Below are 24150 nucleotides of genomic sequence, written 5' to 3' on the forward strand. Positions count from 1 at the left end.
ATCGATATAAATCAGTGACTCTCAAAGTGTGCGGCGTGGATTCTAAGGGCGTCGTGGTGATCGGTTGATATTGATGGTTGTATGTTTGCTGTTCTTTGTTAGCCTATTCTAGGGAGCCACGGATAGACGTTGACTACTAAGACGGGTGAGCCGCTGGTGACAAAGGTTTGAGAACTATTAATAGAAATGAATGTAGGCGATCGACCAACATTTCTGCACACCGAGATGCATTGAGAACGGTTGGTTAGGTATTCGAGTTCCCAAACATTGCCAAGAGAAAACACCTAAAGCCATCAGCATGGACTAGTACAGTTCCAACCTGACATGGAGGATTCATGACCTAATGAGAATGGCATCCAGGGCGATGATACCACATTCTCAGTCTCCCATCGACGCGACGTGGTTGGAAACGAGAGACTCATCGCTCAATGCTACTTTGCTACTTGCTTCCAGTCGGTAATGATCCATTCGCTGTGTTCTCTAGACAAGACAAGACCGTTAAAACAATATCACTCTCGTTGTCTTCTTTTCATGAAGTATGCGTTGCATGGTCAGTCCAATGGAACTCTCCGTTCCACTTGGTGGTAATTTGAACTAATGTCTAGCTTCGATGGTAATGTATATAACGTAAACTATACACCGTTCAGAGCCGCCTCCGATCTCAATCACTCAAAGCTAATTGTCATTCGTAGTTTACCCAAATACTCATTTTTTTAATCCATCCGTGTATTTGCGTCATACTCTTGATACTGTCGAACGCGAAAAGTCTAGTTCTCTATTGTATAAATGGCATTGAATGGCCCATGCATCAGGCGCGGATCCAGGAGTCCAGACGCTTGTGAAGAATAATACGAGAGACAAGGATCAGCTCTCAATGATCGTTCCACGGATATTCGTCCAAAAGTTACCACGCGTCGATTCCAGAGAATTATGCTTGAGATCACGTGACATCAAGGAGGAAAATATAAGAGAAAATATTTTCCATTTCACCTGACCAATCACTTCCACGCATCTGAGATATTTTTTCTTTTCTTGGTGGCGCTGGCATCGCTTTCCTCGTGTTATTATTATTATTTATCGCACTGTACTCTTGAGCGGGATAAGATTTACGCGCATAACGAGCAGGGTGGTCATTTTTATATAAATTTTGTAGTTAAATACGCATATTTAATCACAAATTTTATTGTTCGTGGTGATATTTCAGCAAGATCATTCATGCGAAATTACGTAAACGTACCTTGATTTCTATAAAAGCGCGGAATAATTTGAATCATGTTCACTTCTCCACGGCTTTGATTATCCCCATATACATATAATTTTTGCAGCGGTCAGTTAAAATTGTTCGGTTTCCTGGAACGATGTTGTTCAATCACCGATTGTGATTTATCGGGAACAAATCAATTGATTTCAAGAACAAATCACACCTCATCTCTTTCATATTTTTCTTCCGACGTAACACCTGTATCCCGTACTACCATCTGCGCGCAGCGGATTTACAACTTTTTCCACGTGAGTACAAGTTAATATGCGAATTTAAATTTAAATTCAATTCTATCGTGAAATTCTGAATAAGTTCCTTATTTGGCGAGCGAAAACGTCATTCGGCCATTTATTTCGCAAGAAAAAAGCTTTTCGGATAGTAAAATGAAAGTATTTCATGTTTTCGTGATTAATTACTAATTAGTAAACAAATTAATTTTACACAAGCACAATGCCATCGCGTATACCGTAATCTGAATCTTAGTGAGTGGTTCTCCCCACTCCTTGTGACACGGAGCGAAAACGATGCTTGTTCAAGCATCAAGCTTCGGGGTGGCACGAAAATTTACCTTTTCTCTTTGTACAGCGTGGATTATCCGTATCTCTCGGATTATTCTTTACCAGCATAAGGGGGGTGGGGGTTGGTAGGCCACCAGAATGATGTGAAAGGAGGGGCGGATAACGTAAGTTCGTTGGATCGTTCCGTATTTTACGGGACAAGAAAATTTTCCGACAATATGTGGATCTTGGGAAAAGGTGGTCATTCCCATCGCCCCCCTCGGAATGAGCGCTTTAGTAAAGATAAACATCTTCGGCTACAAATGGAAGTGAAGGCATGCATCTTCAGCTGCGAATGAAGCAGAATTAGGCATGTACAGCTGCGCATTGAGTGGAGGCAGGCATCTTCGGCTGCAAACTGAGCTAAGGCAGATATCGTCAGCTGCGAATGAAATCGAAGTATATATCTTCAGCTCAGAGGCGGATTCAACGGCGGGAGCACGTCCGGGACTCCGAGTTCTGAAGAGCCCCGCAAAACCCAAACTTTTCACTTTTTTTTCTAATTTAAGGGGACCCAACATTTTCTTCCGCACCCGGGCCTCAACCGCCCTTAATCAGTCTCTGCTTCAGCTTCGAATAGAGCGGAGACAGACATATTCAGCTTCGAATAGAGCGGATTCAGACATCTTCGAATAGAGCAGAGGCAGAAATCTTCAGCTTCGATTCGAGCGGAGCATAAACTCTGTGGAGCGGAGGCTGGAGGATCCAGAGTGATGTGTTGGAGAAGCAACCAATTGTGTAGATGCATCGGATTATCCCGTATTTTATGGGGCAGGCGAATTTCCCCCTTTATTTGACTCTTAAGTGGGGTGATCACTCCCATCACCCCTCCCCCCCCCCCTCGAATCCACGCTCGCCATGCATAAGGCACTTACTAGTTGATCACTATCAAAGGTGTTTAAATCACGAGCTTCACTCACTCGCTGTAAAATGCAATAAAAAATACAATACAAATATACAAATATACAAATACAACGCCACAACAGGCAAAATGCCCAACGAGGTGGCTGATAAAAAGATGCCCATAAAAATATGGATGTCATATATTTCAAAAAAAAAACAGCAACCCAATTAAAAATGCAATTAACACAAATTATAAACAATATATACACATGATAAAATATTATACAACGCGCATAAAGGATACTTATGGTTGTCTTATTATAAGAATGGATAGCTTCTCGATTTACCCCAACATGTTTATCGTATTTCTTTTTAAACGTGTCAATTGTGTTACAATTTACTACCTCCGGGGGTAAGCTATTCCATTTATTAACAACCCTATTAGAGAAAAATTCCCTGCGACACCATAACCTTGCATTGTCCCTCACCAATTGAAACTGGTGTCCCCTTGTAAAAGCAGTCGATTGGCGGTGTACTAAAAATATGGTCATGGTCCATCCTATCCATTTCATTGAAAATTTTGAACACTTCGATCATATCTCCTCGACACCTGCGTTCATCCAATGTAAACATATTCAAAAAATGAAGTCTCTCTTCATAACTCAAGCCCCGTGTGCCAATAAGGACACGCGTAGCTCTTCTCTGCACCCCTTCAACCAATTCTATGTCCCTCTGTAGGTATGGTCTCCAAAACCTCACAACATACTCCAGTCCAGGACGAACTAAGCCTCGAAAAAGCGGAAGAATGACTTTAAGAGAACGCGAAGAGACCTTTTTGAAAATGAGACCAAGCATTCTATTCGATTTTTTGACCACCGCTGAACAATGTTCAGAAAACCTAAAATGCTCGTCAATGAGAATTCCCAGATCGGTGACCCTAGTTGCATCCGGGATAGTGACACCATTCAACTCGTAAGAGAACCGTGGGTTGTTCGAACCAAAATGAGCGACCATGCACTTATCTACGCTAAACGTCATGCTCCATTTATTTGCCCATGCTGCAATCCTGTTTAGACTGGTCTGGAGCGACTCCCTATCGTTTTGATTCCCGATTACCCCCATTAGCTTCACATCATCTGCGAATTTGCTAGTAATCCCATCGATACCCTGATCGAGTTTATCGATAAAAAGTGAAAAAAGTATGGGGCCCAGTAGTGGTGGGTTCGTAAGATAAGGAGTGAGAGATGGGAAGAGTTCAGGGTACATGGGTTCAAATCCACCCACCTCCGAATAGCTACACTTTTGCCGCTGTGGTGGTCGAGTGGTTATAGTGCCGGACTCGTGATGCGAGGATCCGGGTTCGAACCCCACAGTGGTGGTCGGCTGAAGTTGGTTTTCTGTGGTTCCCAACTTCAAGGCGCAAATGCGAGCCGATCCCCCCATTAAAAAGTCTCGCCACAGAGAGCAACAGTCCTACAACGATAAATAATTCAATCATAACACTTCACTCACTGTTAGAAAAACTGGGGGCAGATGACAGTACTACACATAACAAGCATTACACACAGAAACAAACTTTACGTCAGGTTGCACTACACGTACACGCACATTCCCGCATGTACCGATTCGTTGGGGGGTTCCGCGGGGGGGGGGGAGTTTCATGTGTGATGTAGCAGTAGTAGGTAGGGCCTCCAAAAAATGGCTCGGGGATCCATGATGTTCATAAGTCAGCCACCTCGTTGGGCAATTTGCCTGTTGTGGCGTTGTATTTGTATTTGAATATAATTTCAGCATTAATGGAAGGACACTTCCCTGAGGAACTCCACTTGTGAACCACGATTCTATCCAATTCAGCAAGTTGCCCCCAATTCCAATCCCGTGTAAACGCTTCAAGAGTAAAGCTTCACTTTTCACCTGGTGGTCGAAAAGTGAACTATTTTTTTGTATTTCGTATAAATCTCTCTCCTACAGTCTCATTAAGATATCCTAAAAATTTGACTGTATTCCGATGAGCAGTTTTTGAGAAAAACTACTCAGAGTACGGGAACTTTAATCATAATCACCCTTTATTTTAAGTCACAATGCAATTTAATCAGTGTTTCTTTCAACTTTTCTTTTTAAATAATCGAAAAATGCAGTTTTATTCAAACGACTGTGTTTTTACTTTTCGGAATCTTATGTGTCTTTTATCTTTTCTTTTACAGTTATGCATCCCATTTATCAGAAACGAATTTCAAATCTTTGCTCCTAGAGAAGAACTACGACCCTTTAGAAAGACCTCAAGGTATAAATGGTAGGTCCGGAAATATTTATCACATTTTTCGGAATGTATTTCTCATGTAAAAAGTACTCTGATGTAAGGTTTTCATGTCATGAAAAAATTACCATCAATCGAATGTGTTTCTGGTCGCTTGTTTGGCAGACTTGTATGGAAACAACGTCCAAGTTGCGTGATTTTAGTCCATAAAACATGGACGTTGTGTTGATTTTACCGTGTTTTTTGGTGCCGTATAGAAAACTGACTTTTCTACAATTCTTTTCTTTATAGTTATGTTAAATCACGATGTTTAATTTCGAGAATTATATATGATGGGAACCGTCACACACCATAATTGTCGACGGAAATATCAATAGTTGTAAAATATTTAGATGACTGTAGTAAATACTGTATTTCCTCTGTTGTGGCTTACGAACAGTTTTATTTGAATTGGAAGTAAAATATATATATTTGCGATATTTTGATGTGGTTTTAAAAGCAGTTATTTTGACTAACTGACATTTAGAGTTGGTTATTGGTGGCGTATCAGCCCCTCTGGTTACAGATGAAATTGAATTTTGAAGGGCGTGGCTACAAAAAAGCCAGTACTCTTTGCATGACAGTGTGCGTTGATTATTTTTAAATCATTAACATAGAACATGCTTTTTTAATATCAGATTAACCCATTTTTGACTGACTATTTTGACGCATTTGAGCAACGCTTCGTTTAAAAAAAATTTCAAATACCCTCTATTCAAATTTTGTGTGAAATAAACATTTTTTGGGAAATAAAAGGTTTAATGAGTGCCATAGTATTTTTCAAAATTTGTTTACAATGAAATTTGATTTTTTTTATACTTTAATTTCAAAAATGAAATTTTCAGAATTTTTATTCCAATTTTCGATCTGAATTTTTTTTCCCTGACCATGAATAGAAATAATTTTTTTTTTAAAAATAGGAAGAAAAAGATTTTTCCCCAAATTCTTTTTGTCACATGGTACATGAGGCTCCCCATAGTTATAACTATTAATTGTTTCGATTAAACTAAGATAATTAATTTACATTAATTAGAAAGTTAATTAATTGGGAATTCATATTGATTACAAAGAAAACATGTTAAATCGATGCCCAATTTTTTGTAATTCGAAAATATGCTATTTAAGTAGCCAGTCGTCATATGTATCCCGAGTGGCGTGGTGATAACATGCTCGTTTATCTCCGTGAAGGTTGCTGACGTGGTTCCAGGTTCAAACCAGAGGGAGGATGTAGATGCGATATTTCCCTTAACGAGCTTGAGGTGACCACCAATAGACTGCGCCTTCGTTTTTCCTTATCTCATTAATGGCAGTAAATTGCAATACAGCGATATGGCCAGAGTTGTTGTTTGGTGTAGTAGGTTGAGAATAGGGTGACCGCACACAAACGTCCCGCTTGAGGCGGCCACCGATGGATGGTGCCTTCATTTCCAACCGAACTCATTAATGGCAGTAAATTGCAATATAGCGATACGGCCAGAGTTGGTGTTTGCCAAAGTAGTAGTCATCATATATAAAAGAATTGTGCGATTTGGTCACGAATTGTAAGAGCGGTCAAAAGTGTATTATTTCGTGCTGTACATATAATTTTTGTGGGGTTATATTTTACATCCCAATACACCCCAGACTTGTGGGTCAATGGAACAAAAGAGTTGATGTATAAAATTGATCACTGTAAAATCATCTAAAATAATTTGTTTTGAATATTTGGCATACATGTCTGTTCATCAATAAAACAAAACAAATTGAAATTGTTTATTTACTTTAAAATAATGAAAACCTTAAATTTGTCCCATTTGGCCCCACTCTCCCCCTATACATATATGCAAATTTACTCCAACAAAAATGACCGAAAAAGAAAAGAAAGTTTAAAATACGGGACGTATGGTCATCGTGATTGGGGTACAATTATACAAGTACATATTTCTGGCATATATTTACGTGACATTTCGTAATCAATCTCACGTGAACAATATTTTTTTTTTTAGGTAAAAAAGTAGGGCAAGAATACAATTTCTGTCAATTTTTTATCTCTGTGCCCAAGAGCACAACAGTCTGAAGTAAATGAATAATTTACCGAATTTTCAGTCATTCTTCGGTAGATTCATCTATTGCTTGCGTTTTCAAAGATGATGTTTGCGTGCAGAAAAAACCTGCAAGTTTGTTGCAGGGTTCATGTTATAGCAAAAACAAAATCACAAACGCTGATGAATTATCTATTGATTGAATAATACATTGATTTCCATGGGTGAACTTCTCAAAAATTCACAACTTCATTATGTTAGCTTTTATTTCTATTGACATTTGATTGGCATTTATAATCGATGTTCATCATTTATAATTGATGACTTCCAGGTTAGATACGATGAGAATGTCTTCTTATAATGGTTGTCCCAGAGAACTCTACTACCAAAATGCAAGGGTGATAGTAGATCAAGAAAAACAATTTTTGCAATGTAACCTAGCGTCACAAATGACTTTTTTATTTAGTGCATGTTAACATGTAATCTAAAGTTACTGGCGCCAAAAGAAAGGGAACAAAGGCTCTATAAGCGATATTGTGCGTTCATCTACACGCATAAATACCGTTAGAGAGAGAAGGGGCCCGTGATTGGGACTGGAATTCCCTTCCCCCTCTAACTCCGTGTATGAAGATGCTCCTCAAAGATGTGAGTAAGGTTGCCATATTTTGGCGACTTCTGAAGTAGGATTATTCACATATAAACCCGAATAAGTGGGCCCTTAACATGGGTTCCATTGAAAAAATCGTTTGCCTTGATGCGCAATATCACCCTTCTCATTCAGACGGTAGAGTTCTGGAACACTTTCTACGATGAGGACCCAGATCAATATAAGACATCTATTGTGTATTGAAGATTAAAAGGTTTCATGAGTATGTAACCCGCAATAAAATTATCAAATGACAGCTTTACTATTCATAGTCTAAAATACAGTGATTCCGTCTAAGAAGCTATCGGAGACGAAAATTTATAAGATTGGTATCAAAACTCAAACGAATGGTACCAATGGGCTATAGAGATAAAACGGACTTTATATGGATATTGTTGAAATGAGATTAAACATTGATTTTCTGATGTAGAAAATGTTAGTTATCTTAGGTTTCTGCAATAATCAAAGTTTCCAGAATTATATTTTAAAACCGGTACTGATCATGCTTTAAAACTATAAAATTGAATACACTGTGAATAAATGGGAATAAACGAAGCCACGAAGCGCGCTATTTCTTTTATCTACAGTATATATTTCACGTTTTGCTACCTATGGACACTTCAATTTCCTCTTAGCTTCTCGCAGCGAACAAAAACATAAACGTACCAATAATTGCAAAAAATAATAATACCATAATAATATAGTGAACAAGAACATTTTTGTTAATGCATTATGAACAAAAGTGAACGCATCTACGGGTAAAAATAGTTAGCTCTTTCAGATCTGTTCAGACTCTAGTATTGACACTATTCTCTTTTTATGGGAGCTCTTTGCGGTAAATGCGCCATTCCAGAGAAAAACACGTCACTGATTTGTGGACACTCTAGTCAAATATTTATAGTGAGTGACAAAAAAACGAAAAAAAGTATCCGGTAAAATGATATGTTTGCATAAAGCCGATCTTATGCGTGACAGACAGCAGTGTATCAAGATGTCATCAGACGTTTTTGGATAGTGGAGATGTATCGTGTTTCACCATCCATTAGGTGCCAGGTCCTTCAGTCAAGCGAAGTAAAATGAATGCACCTGAGAAATAAATGCTTCGCCTGGATTCTTATATGGCACGGTCTAACATTGGTAGTATCTGTAAATCACCATGGGTTTTTTTCTTTATAGATATCGTTATGTTTGCACACAGAAAAATGCTTTCTTTGTCTGGAATTGTACCATTGAGGTTATCGACGGTAAACTAAAAGAAAACCACTAAAATAAAGATTGATTGCATGATATTTACTTGAACTAATGTCCTTTCTGACATGACTGTTGAGTGTGATGCTTACGTAACACACGCTACATACATTTTTTTAATACTTATCTTCTGTATATATTTTTTGATGTTGCGTGAGTGACCCAAATTCTGAATCATGTATTCCTATTCTTGTTATTTCATCTTCCTCCAAGATTCATTACGGTTAACTCAAGCACTATGATTTTATGTAACTAGTATTTATGTTCCAAGAGCAATCTATATCCACAAAAATAAACTTAGTGATCGATAATGTTAGTCATTAATGTCAAAAAATTCTAAAAACTAGTTAACATTGTTTCTGATGGGCAAAATAACTAAAATCATGGCGGTCGAACTGTAGCTAACTATCCAAAAGCCTCAGTTCAACTCGTCCCCCACATGTCAGAAGTACGAATGTGCAAATTTTCCCACATTTTAGCTCATCAGCTGATTGGATACCTTATTTTGCTGCGTAAGTTTGGCCTGAATGAATGAACGCCAGAACTTTTCCACTGGACTTATCCCGTTGCCGAGATCTCTTCCAGCCCAGCTTCGTGGCAGAGTCTGGAACACTTTATTTTGTGTCAAAAAAAAAACATACAACATTTTTACAACAAATTTTCCCCGGGCAATTGGGTACTGTTGCGTACAACAAATTTTGTGATGATTACAGACGAGATGGGGTCGGGAGTTGGGAAAAGTTTCGGGGTTTAGTTAAGACGGATGAATGTACACGTATTAGGATGGAGGTATGTTTTAAAACCAATTGAGGGCTTCCATGCCATCTCATCTGTTATCTTACACTTGCCATATTATATACACAGGATACAAAAAGTAAAAGAAATGAGAATCTTATTGTGAAATATAAAATATCCATCGGAGCGAGTCATCTCGCTTAACACCTTATTGGTGAGCAAATGGGTTTGATAACTTGCGGACTAGAAGCAAGTGTAAGTTTTGCCTGAAATGCGAATGTGTATCCCTATCAAAACACATGTTACAAAACATTTTAGGGAAAATAACTTGCATAGAGTAATGCGGGTTACTGTAAACATTCAAACGTCCACGTTCTTTTTTTCAAGGACATTGCATATTCGTGCTTCTGGCATGAGGTGGGACGATATCATATCGGATTTATTCCATGGACGAAAAACAAAGCAAAGGCAAACTTTACCCAAATTTCTAATCAACAACTGAAAACAAAAATTCCTTTAGAAACCATTTTTATTGCAGCCAGCATGCTGTAATTTCATGATGTCAATTTACCCAAAGGTACAAAATCGATCTACACCAATCTCCTATGGTCATTAAATATGCACATCGATGCGTTTTGATTCGAACACCATTCTAAATTTCCCTCTTTAAATCTAACCCTCAATTTGAGTGTTTTTATGCAACGTATTCGTGATGTCGATGCTTTTTTTTTCTCTCATCATAATGGTCTAACGTGTTACGATTAAGTGTTTACAACTGTTCCATCCAGGAAAAAAAAGCGCTAGTTTCTGTATTTTTCCTATCACAAGACTAATGTGTTTTCCCCTGCTTCTTACAGGATCAGCTTTGGCGATGAAAGTTCAACTGGAGGTTGGTTACATGGGGGACATCGACACGAAAAAAATGGTGAATTATTTTTCGTCGTCGATAAGGTTTAGTAACTGATCAATATTACTATTACCTACGTAAAAACTAAATCAAATAAGATGGCTTCTTTTCAACTGAGCCAAACAATCGATAGATGAGGTCTTAGTAATTAGTATCATCATCGGAATGATTGAATGCTCTTCTTTTCTGTGTCGCTATAGAGATCAGGACCACGCCCCAAATAATCGTTTGTGATTTGCTTCGTTAAAAAAACATACTTTATCAAGTCAAACCATTGTTAAACATAAGGTGTCCAGAAATGGGCTGAAGGTTTTTTAAAATGCAATGGCAGGATAGCGCTTATACAAATATACAAATACAACAGGCAAAATGCCTAAAGAGGTGACTGAGAAACGATGCTCATAACAAATATGGATGTATATTACTATTAAATACTTGATGATTAAAAAATGATTCTGGTACAAGATTCGTGAGACTGAAAACAACATTTATTTAAGAAGCTGTCCCGTTGTTTAAGCAAAATCTTACCGACGAATAGCGTCGCTGACGGGGGTCATTCATAATGCCTTGGATAAATCACTCGAGAATTCTGTTTCATGCAAGATGGTTCAAGGTTTCATCAGACTGCTTAGGTATTTGATTTCCTGGAGGAATATTTCGATAATCACGTAATCGATCTAAATTGAAACTCCTCTTGAATCAGAGAGGAAATTGAGTGGTCACCGTATTCCCCAGATTTGAATCCAATGACCTCTTTCTCTCTGGAACCACTTAAAGGAAGATCACCAAAATCTTCAAGCACTCTGAAAATTCCGCAAATAACCATTTCTCATTGTTTTCAATGTGTAGAGTTGCATACCTTATTTTGAGTTTCATTTCTCATAGCGCCATCTGTCGGTAAGAGTTTGGGATAACAACCGAGCAGCTTTAAGCGTGCTTAAAACCCATCTGCCCATTTGAGGACACTCTGTTTGTATGAGCATTTAATATTCCAAAAATTAATTTTTATTATGGTAAGATGCAACCGCATTTCTGTTGAAAATTCTAGTAAGAAATGTTTTGAATATTAATTTTTAAAATCTGTTCTTATTAACATTTTCCAGACATTTGAGATACATACTACTCTGAGACAATGGTGGACTGATGAAAGGCTACAGTTTGATAGCAGTTTAGGCAACAAGGTAGTTGGTCTGAAAAGTCTTCGAGATCTTATTTGGACGCCGACTTTGTTTATGATCAATGAGAGAGACAGCAAGCTCGTACACACTACGAGGGACAACATATACGTCCAAATTGAGCCGGATGGCAGTATTTATTATGCATTGAGGTTTGTGGTAATTAAATCTTTTGTTAGAGACTTCAAGGGAATAGTAACACGTTTTCTTGTGGTAAGCCGGTGAGAATTTTTTAGAGCGGTTAGCCTATTTCTTGGCAAGATATTGCAACATTGCCAAACTGCTATAGCAATTTTAGCAATCAGGACCAGTATTAGATCCCGTGGCGCCCTGTGCAAAACCAGCAGTCGACGCACCCCTCCCCATCTCAGGAGTGGATCCAGGGAAGGGGCCGATTCATTGTTTATTGCTAGTCACTACTGTACCGCGTATAATACGGGACAAATTAATTACCCTATATTATCGAGGTGTTGGGGGCGGTCGTTCCCACCGCCCTCCTCGGGTTCCGCGCCTGCCCCGCTCCTTTTCCCAAGTTGGCTTTAAAGGGACGAAGAAGTTAATTTCTTGAAATGAAAAAGATGGAATTTTCCTTTATGCGGGCTGGTGTGGCCGCACCGCAAGCAAAGCCTCTTAGATAGAGACTATGAGGCTTTGACCTTGCGCACCTAAATTCAATGTGGGCCTGGGTATCTAAACCGTAGGTCCACGAATTTCTTAAAGGTGTGTTCAGTTGTGTATGTGAGATTTGTTTGAATTTTTCGGTCCACACACATACGTTGCACTCAGGGGCGGCTCGAGACAAAATCTCTACCCGCGTGGGACTATTTTTGTTGCCCTTGAGCTCCCTCTAATTTGAAAAAAAATGGTTTAGTTGGCCTTGTCTTAATGCGTTCGAATGAACAGCGAGATTTTTTGTCATAACATATTATTTCAATCCCCTCTCATTTTACCTCGGATTTGGCGCCCCTCGAGGATGGGCACAGAAATCATTTTTCCAATTTTTTTTTTTTCGCCCTTTCACCTCAGATTTGAAATCCCCTTTTAGAGCATTCTCAGTGTCACCGAGCTACCTTTGGTTGCACTACTCGGTAAGTCTGGTGAGCTGGGGAGAAGGACCAGAGGCCTTTGGTGCCAAAGTGCGTGTGCGTGGAACGCCGGGAAACGCTGGGTAAAAAGTGGGGCGATGGAGGGAGATTTCCTCGAATCTTTATCTTTCTCATAGAACAAAAGAGAGAATCGAAAGCTGCCCAGTATCTCCTGGTTAAAGGAAAAGAAAAGAGTTCAAGTGTGTGTGTATTTTTATCTGACCGAAATCGGTATATACCAGTGTTTCTCAACCACCGGGCTCTGACACAGTCATACCGGGCCGCGAGAGTTACCGGCCGTTTTCTTTTTTCCCCCAATCATTTTCCGTTATTCGTGTGTTTTACCGGGCTTTCCACACAGGGCCGCCCTTACCCGACACGGGGCCCGGTGTGAATATAATAGTGAAGCTAGAGGAGCGACTCAACAATGTTAGGCCTAAAAATGTTTAGCACCCACTTTGCCCCGAATTTATATATTTGGTTGGTGGGGGCAATTCGAAATCTATTAGTGTTTCAGAATGTCAGGAAAATGCTGAGATATATCCATACAAAAGAATTTAAACACACAATAAATGTAAATTAAAGCAAAGATTGATGAAAAATTCAACACTGAATATAATAAAAAGAAATAATTCCAGCACCATTGGAAATTTAGAATTAATGAAAGAAGTAATTTCAGAATTTATGAAAGCCTTCAACAATTAAGGGTGAGTGCGGGTGCCCCACAAAGCACGGGGACCGGGGCGACCGCAACTGTCACACATCCCCTAAGGGCGGCTGTTTCCACTTACAAAAATAAATGAAACCGCGCCGCGAGTTTCCGAACGTTGAGAACCACTGGTATATACTGTATATACAGGGTGTTCCTGAACTCGTGGGACAAACTTCAAGGGAAGGTAAAATACACATAAAGAAGTATTTTTTGTACAGCAATGTGGGGTCGGAAATGAAAAATGTATGCGGAGAAACTCGGATGAGGACCTCATTGCAAAACTTTCAGTCGCTGCTGAAGCATTTGGCATCTTCGGAAGGGTAAGCCAATCACTTGCTAGACGCTGCCAGGCCTGTATCGATGTTGGTGGTGGCACATTCGAGCACTTACCGTAATTATTAATGTAAGTAAAAAGCTTTTTTTTCATTTCCTCAGCATTTCGTGTTTTCCCGCGAACACTTTCCATTTCCGACCCCACATTGCTGTACAAAAAAAAATGCTTCTTTATGTGTACTTTACTTTCCCTTAAAATTTGGCCCACGAGTTCAGGGACACCCTGTATATAAGTGCATTATCTACGGTATTTTTTTCTAATGCCTTAATGATTATTTTCTAGTAATGTATTTCTAACGTTTTCAACTTTTTTCGGCACCTCCTATTATTTGGCGTCCTGTGCAATCAATTGCATAGGTCGCCCTGCCGTGAGACCGCCATTGATAGCAATATTTGCGAACGCAACTGCGGGACGCAACAGACTATTTTATGTAAAACGGCAGAAATCATATCAGTACAAAATTATAAAAACTTATGTACAGTAAAACCTCCCACTAACGGGACCGTAAAAATGTGGTCGCTATTGGGAAGTGGCCGTTATTAGAAATGGCCGTTATATTTCTCAAAAAAAGAACAACTAAAATTGGCGATCTATGTAACATGATAATCCGTTCTGTAATTGATTATGATAATTATATAATTCATTGTATAATATAATGTTATTTTGTTGCCGAAGCCCAAAGTTGGGCACTTCTGGCCAGCCCAACTGACCCGGCCAATGTTCGAAATTCGGGCTTTCACCAGGCTTTGGCCGTCCCCTATATATTGATCCCCTATACATCTCTATATCGATCCCTATGATTCGGGACCATCACCGTGTTGGCGTATTTTTGTGTCATAATTATTTATTATAGTTAGCCATAGTTCACAATGGTTATTATGGTTAGCTATGGCAACCCTAATGATCAAAAGAATCTGAATATTGATATCTTAGTGATCGATATATAGGGATCGACATATAGGGGAAGGCCAAAGTCAGGCGAAAGCCCGAATTTCGGACATTAGCCGGGTCAGCTGGGCTGGCTAATTTGCGAAGTAGCCAACTTCAGGCTTTGGCAGTACCATATACAGGGTGCATAGCAAACAGGGGTTATGGAATTTTACTGGCGAACCGTTGATCCTAGAGGTATACTTCCAATTAGAAAAAGTATCCAAATATTGTGTAGTACTCAGATATGTCATTCATGTTTCAAGGGGTTGTGCAGTTATTAAATTAAAAAATAATAATTTCTTCACAGTCTTCGTGTGTGCAAAAACCCTCATAAGAAAGTTGTTGCCCTGTTTCTCCTGATGCCAACAGAAAAAAAAATACCACGTTTCTAAGTGCAATATTCACTTAGATATTCGAATTCGAAAAACGGAGGAAAATTGGGAAAAACTACATTAAATGCGAGAATATCGTTTTACCCTCCGTTGGAGAAGGTTTTACTGTATATTGCCAAACAGTGTTTGATGTTTATCTCTTTCAATAGACAGGCTGTTCGGGCAAAAGGTATCCAAAAGTGATAGCATACAGTGAGAGAACCATACGTGATTACTCAAGTTGCATTGAAGATGGTAACTCCTCTAGTTTATTTGTAGGTCAATAAATCAATGCGAGCACCATTATTAGTGGTTCTGCCGGTATCTAAACGGTATATTCGATCTCTTGCCAAGTGTAATGATATTTTAAGTGTTATTAAGTCAACTGTTGCAGACGCTGCTACAAATCATATGAGAGGTTATACGTGTCACTTAGTTCGTGCAAGGCTTGAACCAATACCCCCTATAAAACAAGGCCACCGCACGAAGCTCGTGACGTCACTGAAGAAGACCATTTCACCTATTACCATTGGATATAGCAGGCCGATGCGTGCGATATCTTTACCTTTTTTTGCAATATATCCAATGGCAACATGAGAAATACCCTTCTTCATTGACGTCACAAGCTTGGTGCGGAGGCTTTGTGCTATAGGTGGTGTTGCTTGAACACGCATCACTGATATAAATTCAGCTAGCCTAAACAACCACTGAACCTTATGTTGTGGCGTCCACATTCTACTATGACTATTAAAACGCACATGCACGGAGGCGCGTTTATGGTTTTGACTCCTGCGGGCTACACGAACTTTGCCGCCCTTCTCCCGTTCTAGTCTGATTTTCTTGACTACTCTTTCCTCGAATGCGCCACCCTGTGCTATAACCCGCTTGGCATTCTCCCAAGTCCTGCAAGTACACTTCTATCTCTAAGTCAGAAATTTCGGTCAGCGAACTTCAGGAGTGAGTGGTCAAGAAAATTAGTGGAATGGGAGAAGGGCGGCAAAAATTTGTGTATTTCTCAATATATCAGCATCAGCCAAGACAGCTAGGGACAAGTTGAGTGAGCGACCAAAAAGTGACGTAGAGTTTGCAGGGACGTGAGTTAGCAATAGTGTGGCTTAGAGCGTGGGGAAGCATGTGAATGAACAAAAGAATGACCTGGAGAATGTGAAATCACGTGAATGGCCAAAGGAGTGGTCTAGACCATGTGGTAAACGTGTAAATGATCAATTGAGCGACCTATAAAGAAAGGAACCATACGGTGTGCAAGCATGTGAATGATTAAAAGAGTGAGACTTAAAGAATGTGTGAGCATGAGAATGACCAAACGAATAACTTAGAAATGTATGTGTGCTTGCAGGAGTGGTGGGTGTGGCCAAGCGGGTTATAGCACGGGGTGGTGAATTCGAGGAAAGTGTACTCAAGAAAATTAGACTAGAATAGGAGAAGGGCGCCAAAATAATTTTGTATCTCTCAATGTATCAGCATCTGCCCAGACAGGTGAGTGAGCGACCAAGAAGTAACGTGGAGTTTGCAAGGACGTGAGCGAGCAATAGAGTGACTTGAAGCGTGAGGAAAAGCATCTGAATTAACAAAAGAGTGACCTATAGAGAATGTGAAATCATGTGAATGGCCAAAAGAGTGATCTAGACCGTATGGTAAATGTGTAAATGATCAAAAGAGTAACCTATAGAGTAAGGAACCATACAGTGAGCAAGCATGTGAATGATTAAAAAATTGACACTTAGAGAGTGTGTGAGCATGAAAATGACCAAACGAGTGACTTAGACATACAAGTGTGCTTGCAGGAGTGGTGGGAGAGGCCAAGTGGGTTATAGCACGTGGTGGTGAATTCGAGGAAAGTGTTCTCAAGAGACTAGAATGGGAGAAGGGCGGCAAAATTCGTGTAGCTCGCAGGCGACAAAATCATAAATGCGCCTCTGGAAACAAATCTCTATCGAGACGGTTCAGCAATTTCATAGCTAAGCAGGTATGGTTCTCTCAGTATAAGCCATTACTACAACCTGCATTATATGCTCTAAAATGATGGAATGCATATTTTATACACTAAAAACACTGAAATATGCAATAAAAATAAAGATAAATGTTACTTAAATATGCCACGAAATCAAAAATATGTGTGAAAAGTGAAAATAAATTCATCTAATAAGGCCAAAGTACGGCACAAAAAATTTCAAATAGGCGCAAAAATGAAAAATAAAATAAAATATGCATTTGAAAGTACCGAAAAAAAAAATAAATAAATAAAATTGTGAAAAAAATTTTCATTTAAAAATACCGAAATACGCATGACATGAAATATGTCTTAAAAATTATTCAATGTGCCCTAAAGGACATATGTAGGCCTATCCATTATACGTATATTGAAAAACATACGTAAAATATATGAAAAAATATGCATTAGAATTTTCATAATATAAATTATATTATGGTAATTACGGCAAAAATCATAAATATTCATCTCACATATTTGCCAGATTTAACGTTTTGTTTAATTTTTTTCGGAATTTTTATTATGCTTACTTCTGACAAGGTTTTTGACGGCAATTGGCGAAATGCCATGTTTTACGGATTAATACTCAGATTAAGATCTCGTTTTAATGTATTTTTCTTAAAGAAATATGGTCACCAGATCATTTGAATATTTTTTTCCCCGAAATACATTTTTGTTTACTGCGATTTGCAGCAGACCTTTAATTTTACACCCTTCGGCACAATTTTATCAGTACTTAACAAATTGCATTTAAAATAAGATATTGCAATTTTTGGCAAAATTTAGTGATATCCAGTATTTAGGATCGAGTCTGAGTATGCAGGTATAATTTTATTTGAAAACATGGATATAACTAACATCAATTACACAACGAGTAAATAATTTCATCAAGTCTGCCCTGCCTGCAGACCATCGTCGCGGACAATAGGTTGAGAAACGCCGCCATAGAACATGGTATAGCAAACCACGTTTAGTCGGTAAAAATCGCAAAAATACTTATAAAGGGTGTGACACCAAGTGGAACAAAAAAGCCAATAATAAGTAGAATAAACATATTTTTGACAGCATGATTCCAATACAGCCTGTGGTGTAAAAAATATAGTACAATAAATTTTATTGAACTGTGCTGCTCAAGCTGTATTGTATAATCAAGCTGTCAAGTAAATTGGTTTTTTTTTAAATTTATTTTACTTTTTTGTACTTATTATTGCACTTTATCTACACACCACAGGTTGTGTTGCAATTATTATGTCAAATAAATGTTTTTTCTACTTATTATTGGCCTTTTTTGTCCCACTTGACGTCACACCCTTCATAAGTATTTTTGCGATTTCCACCGACTAAACGTGGTTTGCGATACCATGTTCTATGGCAATTTTTGTTCCTCTTGATGCCTAATATCACCACTCTGAGTTTGTCGCCACTTCAAGGCAACACCCTGTATAGAAAAAATGCTAAAAATATACACTTGTTCTAAATTTTCGGAGATTTTATGCATTTATATGCACTCAGTATAAAAAGTGCTAAAATATGCAATTACATATGCACTTACGCATTCGCATATAATCCGGACTCTAGTAATTACTTCTGGATACCTTTAGCTCGGACTTCCTGCACAGTGAATTAGGAAATGATACATAATGTAATGTGTACCGTGTCTGTGTAATTTTACAGATTGCAGTTAGTTCTGTCGTGTCCGATGAATTTGAAGTATTACCCATTCGACAGACAATCATGTCGTATACGTGTCAGTAGTTGTAAGTATACATCTAATCTTATATTTTAACATCTGGAGCGAGATATCATTTGATATACATCAGTGGCCAAATAATTAGGAGCACCCTACTACTCGCCACTAATATCGTGTTGAAACTCCTCTGGCTTTGATGAAAGCACATATTCTTCTAGGCATGGATTCTACAAGTAGCTGAAACCATTGAGGCAGTGCCGTCTTAACGCATGGGCCCGGGGGCCTCAAGAGAATGCGGGCCTCACAAAAATGAGAACCAGTTAAAATTTTCGAGAATTTGCCAGGTGGGATCTCAGAAAAATCACTTGGCCCGTGGCCCATGATGCTCTAAAGACGGCCCTGCGTTGAGGAGGAATATTAGTACACATGCTAACGGAATGACAGCTCTTAATTCCCTCAGATTAGAAGGTGGTGTTTTGGAGCTTTTAACGGACCTTTCAACCTCGTCCCACAAATGCTCAATCGGGTTGAGATCGGGTGACTGAGGGGGACCATTGAAGCAATTGAAACTCCGAATCATGTTACTCAAACCCATCTGAGATAATTCCAGTCCCGTGGGAGGATGCATTGCCCTTCTGGAAACGGCCATCATCATCAGGAAACATTACGGCCATAAACGGGTGCACGTGATCAGCAACGATGTGGAGGTAGGCGCTGGCGTTGACGGATGTTTCCAATGGAACTAAAGGACCCAGATTATACCGAGAAAATGCTCCCCATACAGTGATTCCATCGCCACCCGCTTGAACAGTTGTCATGTGGCATTCCGGATCCACGGCTACGTGCTGTTTGCGCCGCACACGAATCCTCCTATCAACGTCATGGAGAAGAAATCTTGACTCGTCAGACCAGACAACCTTTTTCTATTCATCAAGTGTCCGATTTCGGCATTCTCTAGCCCACATAAGCCGTTTTCTTCTGTTTTGCAGCAAAACAAACGGACTCTTGTTGGTCACCGGCTATTAAAACCAATTACTTTTCAGATCCGTCTCGTAGAACGTACGGATATGCTTTGCGATGATCCTGAGTGGTATTGCGCTGCAATTTGTTGCGTTGTAGATCTTCTGTTGCTGCACACAATACGTGTCAATCGCCTGGCACCTGTTTCGTTCACAAGCGATTTCCGCCCACTATTCCACTTTCCGCTCGAAGTTTTTTCGCTTAGCTGCCATTTTTTGAAGACTCGAGATACTGTTGTACGAGAAAAGCCAAGAAGGTTTGCGGCTTCGGAGATGCTGTAACCGCCCTTCTGACACCCACAATCATGCCGCGTTCAAAGTCACTCAAATCTCTCGTTATCCCTATGAACATACCAAATGCAAAGTTAACTGGTGCTTCTCACCAGGAGAAAGCTTTTTATCCGCAAATCCGGTTTATTACGTCAGCGCACGTGTTGCACGGACGAGTCGAAGTTTGAATGAGAGGTGTTCGTAATTTTTTGGTCATTGAGTGTACATGCTAATACAATGAAAAATAAACGTCTTTTTTGCGGTAAATTTCATATTCTGTAGGGTCGTACGACATGAAAGCTTTGACTTTAAGTTGGCACAGTGACTGCGTGACTTTTTTAGAGAGCGTCGAACTGCCCGAACACTTTCTGGACAAAGACGGCGTGACATGTGAAGCTGATAGACAGACATATGAAACATCAGGTATTTGCATGCTGTAGACCAGTTTCTCAACCGACGGGCCGCAGCCCGCTACCGGTCCCTGCCATCAGTCAAACCGCGCCGTCAGTGATTCACACTGTTTCACTTTTCCTAATTTATTTCGCATTAGTCGTGTATGACCGGGCCTTCTACTCACAAAAAAGAAATCAACCGGGCCGCGAACTTCTAAAGGATGAGAACTGCTGTAGACTAGGAGTGCACAACATTTTTCAGGCTGGCCAGATATGTGGTATTTCTGCAATTCGCGGGCCAGAAACTGAAATTCGAAAGGTTCGTTATATGATCCGCTTTTTACGGGACATTCCTATGATTTTGACCGTCCCGACTTTTCTATATGTCCAGTTTTTCCCGATTTTCAACGAATCTTACTTTAATTTCTATTTTTTACTGAAATCAAGGATTAAGATTATAATTATATGATGATAATTATCGCTCTAATTGTAATAAATAATTGTAGTCAGATACATATATTCATTTAACATATTTGTCAAACATAGAAAGCTTTTTGTGAATTACATTTTGATCAATTTTGTGTTGCAGTAGGCATTTATTTCCTACCATCGGCGATTTTTCACAATTTTAACGGAACAGCGCCACTTTGACAATTTTTTTGGCTATAGTTAGCAACTTGACATCCCTCTGACAATCTTTTTTGGGCATGACTAGAAACTTTACTTCCCTCCAAAAATTTTTTGGCTGTAGTTTTGTCACTCACGTGCTTGCGCACTGTTTTGGTCACTGACATGTTTGCATACTGTCACTCACGTGCTTGCGCACTGTTTTGGTCACTGACATGTTTGCATACTGTCACTCACGTGCTTGCGCACTGTTTTGGTCACTGACATGTTTGCATACTGTCACTCACGTGCTTGCGCACTGTTTTGGTCACTGACATGTTTGCATACTGTCACTCACGTGCTTGCGCACTGTTTTGGTCACTGACATGTTTGCATACTGTCACTCACGTGCTTGCGCACTGTTTTGGTCACTGACATGTTTGCATACTGTCACTCACGTGCTTGCGCACTGTTTTGGTCACTGACATGTTTGCATACTGTCACTCACGTGCTTGCGCACTGTTTTGGTCACTGACATGTTTGCATACTGTCACTCACGTGCTTGCGCACTGTTTTGGTCACTGACATGTTTGCATACTGTCACTCACTTGCTTGCGCACTCTCTAGGTCACTCACTTACCTGATCACTCGTTTAGTCATTCACATACTTTCTCACGCTCTAAGTCACTTTTTTGCTCACCCGCGTTCTCGCAAACTCTCTAGGTAATACATGCTCAACCCATGGCCCGCCGGCTAATCGTAGTCCACCCTCGTCACCTGATCTCGCCCGTGACCTCAAACCTAGTTTTTTAAAAATGTAAAACTAAATGGCACATGACCAGATCACTCAAGTGACCAGCGGTGCAATTGACCATCACTTAAGTGTCTCGCTATACATTCTGTACATTCCCAGATAACTTAAGGGACCTGCGGTACATTTACAGATCACTTACGTGACCCAGAGCGCGAAACCAGACTACTTAAGTGCTCCGCGACATAGTTCCAGATGACTTAAGCAGCACGCGACACATTTACAGCTTACTTAAGTGACCCGCGGTACATTTAAAGATTTCTCAAGCAGTCCGTGACACATTTCCAAATCACCTAAGTGGCCCACGGCACATTCAATTTGAAGTGGCCCGCACTCTCCAAAACGTTTATCACCCTTGCTCTAGGTCACTCTTTTGGTCACTCACTCACCTAGGCCCTTGCGGTCTGGGCAGAGGTGGATTTATTGAGGTTTATGCAAATTTCGTCCCACTTCTCCCATTCTTCTAATTTTCTTGGTCACCCATTACTCAAATTTGCCACCATTCCGAACTTTCCCCCTGGGGCTATAGCCCGGTAACCCCCCTCTCTCGTAAATGCGCCACTGGTCCGAGGTCGTTCACCCCTGTAGACCAATGTTTCCCAAAGTGGGCAATATCGCCCCCTGGTGGGCGATGGAAGGGTCCGGGAGGGTGATTAGAGCTATTGGTTTAACATAGTATCCTATGGGTTCACTTGAGGGGGGGGGGGGGACGAAGAGAAAAAAATTTCAGAAGAAGGGGGACGATGGGACAAAAAGTTTGGGAAACTATGCTGTAGACCAGTGATTCCCAATGTGGGAGTTAACGCCCCGGAGGGCGATGGAATGTTTCAGGGGGACGGTAGAAGCTACGGGTATAACATAGGATCCTATGGGTTAGATTGCATCGGGGGCGATGGGAAAAAAAATTTCTGAAGAAGGGGGCGATGGTACAAAAAGTTGTAGACTTCATTTTTATTCTCTCAATCATCTCATTGGCATTTCTTGCTCCGTTCCAGTGAACAATAAACTCCATTCCGAATACTAAAGACACAGAATTTTCGACACAAAATCATGTTGAAAATGTAATTTTGTTTCAATTTTTAATCACGTTTTATAAAATTAATAAATAAAATCGTCTGTGAATTTCGAAATTTATACAAGTAAAAAACAAAAGAAATTGAAGACACAAGAATAGTCTATATATTTCTTGACAGATGGCAGCACTCTGCTACACGGGACCTTACCGTATTTTCACACAATTTTGGACATTTCCGGCCTTTTCGCAAAAACGTCGCTTTGTTTTCATCGAAGGCTGTCCGAATTTTTATTCTCAGTTGAAATCAAAGATTGAAATTACTTTCCTAATTTATTAAATTATCACTATAATCGCTTAATTATTTATATCGTGATTAAGCTAACCATATTTCCACGAAAGAAATACGGGAAATTGACATTCCAAGTAGTACGAGACGTCAGTGCCGTCTTAACGCATGGGCTCACCCGGGCATGGCCCGGGGGCCTGACAAAAATGAGATCCTGTTGAAATTTTCTAGGGTTTACCAGGTAGGGCCTCCGACAAAACCACTTGGCCCGGGGGCCCATGATACTCTTAAAACGGCCCTGCGAGACGTTGCCATTCCACAATACGGGACTATGGTCGTCCTAATTATGATGAAAAATATAAATATTTACCTTTCATGTTGAATAAGGTTACCAAACGTCCTCATTTTGATTTAATTTCAAGCGTCCTCTAACGTTTTGGAAATTTCACCCTTTTGTCCTTCTTTTCAGGTTTCCGGAATTGTTTTCCTTTTTTTTTCTGGGGAAAATTTTCTTTGAAACATTTCTTCATTGATATTAGTGTTGTCGTGAATTTTTTCTATTTCTGCTTTGTTTTTTAGCACTTCTAAGATCGAATCACACTACACTAACGTGACGTGAGTGAAGTGAATTCTACGGAATTCTACGTCACATGATTTCCCCGTCACAGAATTCCCACGAATCAGCATTCACAACGTCTATGATGTGACGTTATAATCACGTCACGGCAGTGTAGTTTGTTTCGGCTTTCAAAGTTGGGAGAAGTTTTTGTGGTGGCTTTATTGATCGGAATAGTGGCGCCATCTATTGTGAAAATTGGAATAAGTGACGCCATTAAGGGTGCTTATGCAGGCATCCTCCTTTCTCAGTTTTCGAATCTGGGAACCCTAATGTTGGATATTTTTTGACGTGAAAACGTCTTTAAAATCGA

At 39.7% G+C, this 24150-nt stretch overlaps 1 protein-coding gene across 1 annotated transcript in view; it reads left to right on the forward strand.

Annotated features, from left to right (window-relative positions):
• The first annotated feature begins 349 nt into the window (after positions 1-349).
• Positions 350-24150, forward strand: part of LOC149065456 (glutamate-gated chloride channel-like) — a 30578-nt gene continuing 6777 nt past the window's right edge. The window contains exons 1-6 of the mRNA XM_089253991.1: positions 350-456; positions 4866-4954; positions 10465-10532; positions 11618-11841; positions 18807-18889; positions 20394-20534. Of these exons, the coding sequence (XP_089110117.1) occupies positions 350-456; positions 4866-4954; positions 10465-10532; positions 11618-11841; positions 18807-18889; positions 20394-20534 (712 nt within the window). The remainder of the gene's footprint in view (positions 457-4865; positions 4955-10464; positions 10533-11617; positions 11842-18806; positions 18890-20393; positions 20535-24150) is intronic.

Source organism: Pholcus phalangioides, unplaced genomic scaffold, assembly GCF_987345545.1.
Source record: "Pholcus phalangioides strain wild (caught in Gottingen) unplaced genomic scaffold, Ppha-v1.0 ptg000039l_1, whole genome shotgun sequence".
In the NCBI taxonomy this organism is placed as follows: Eukaryota; Metazoa; Arthropoda; class Arachnida; order Araneae; family Pholcidae; genus Pholcus; species Pholcus phalangioides.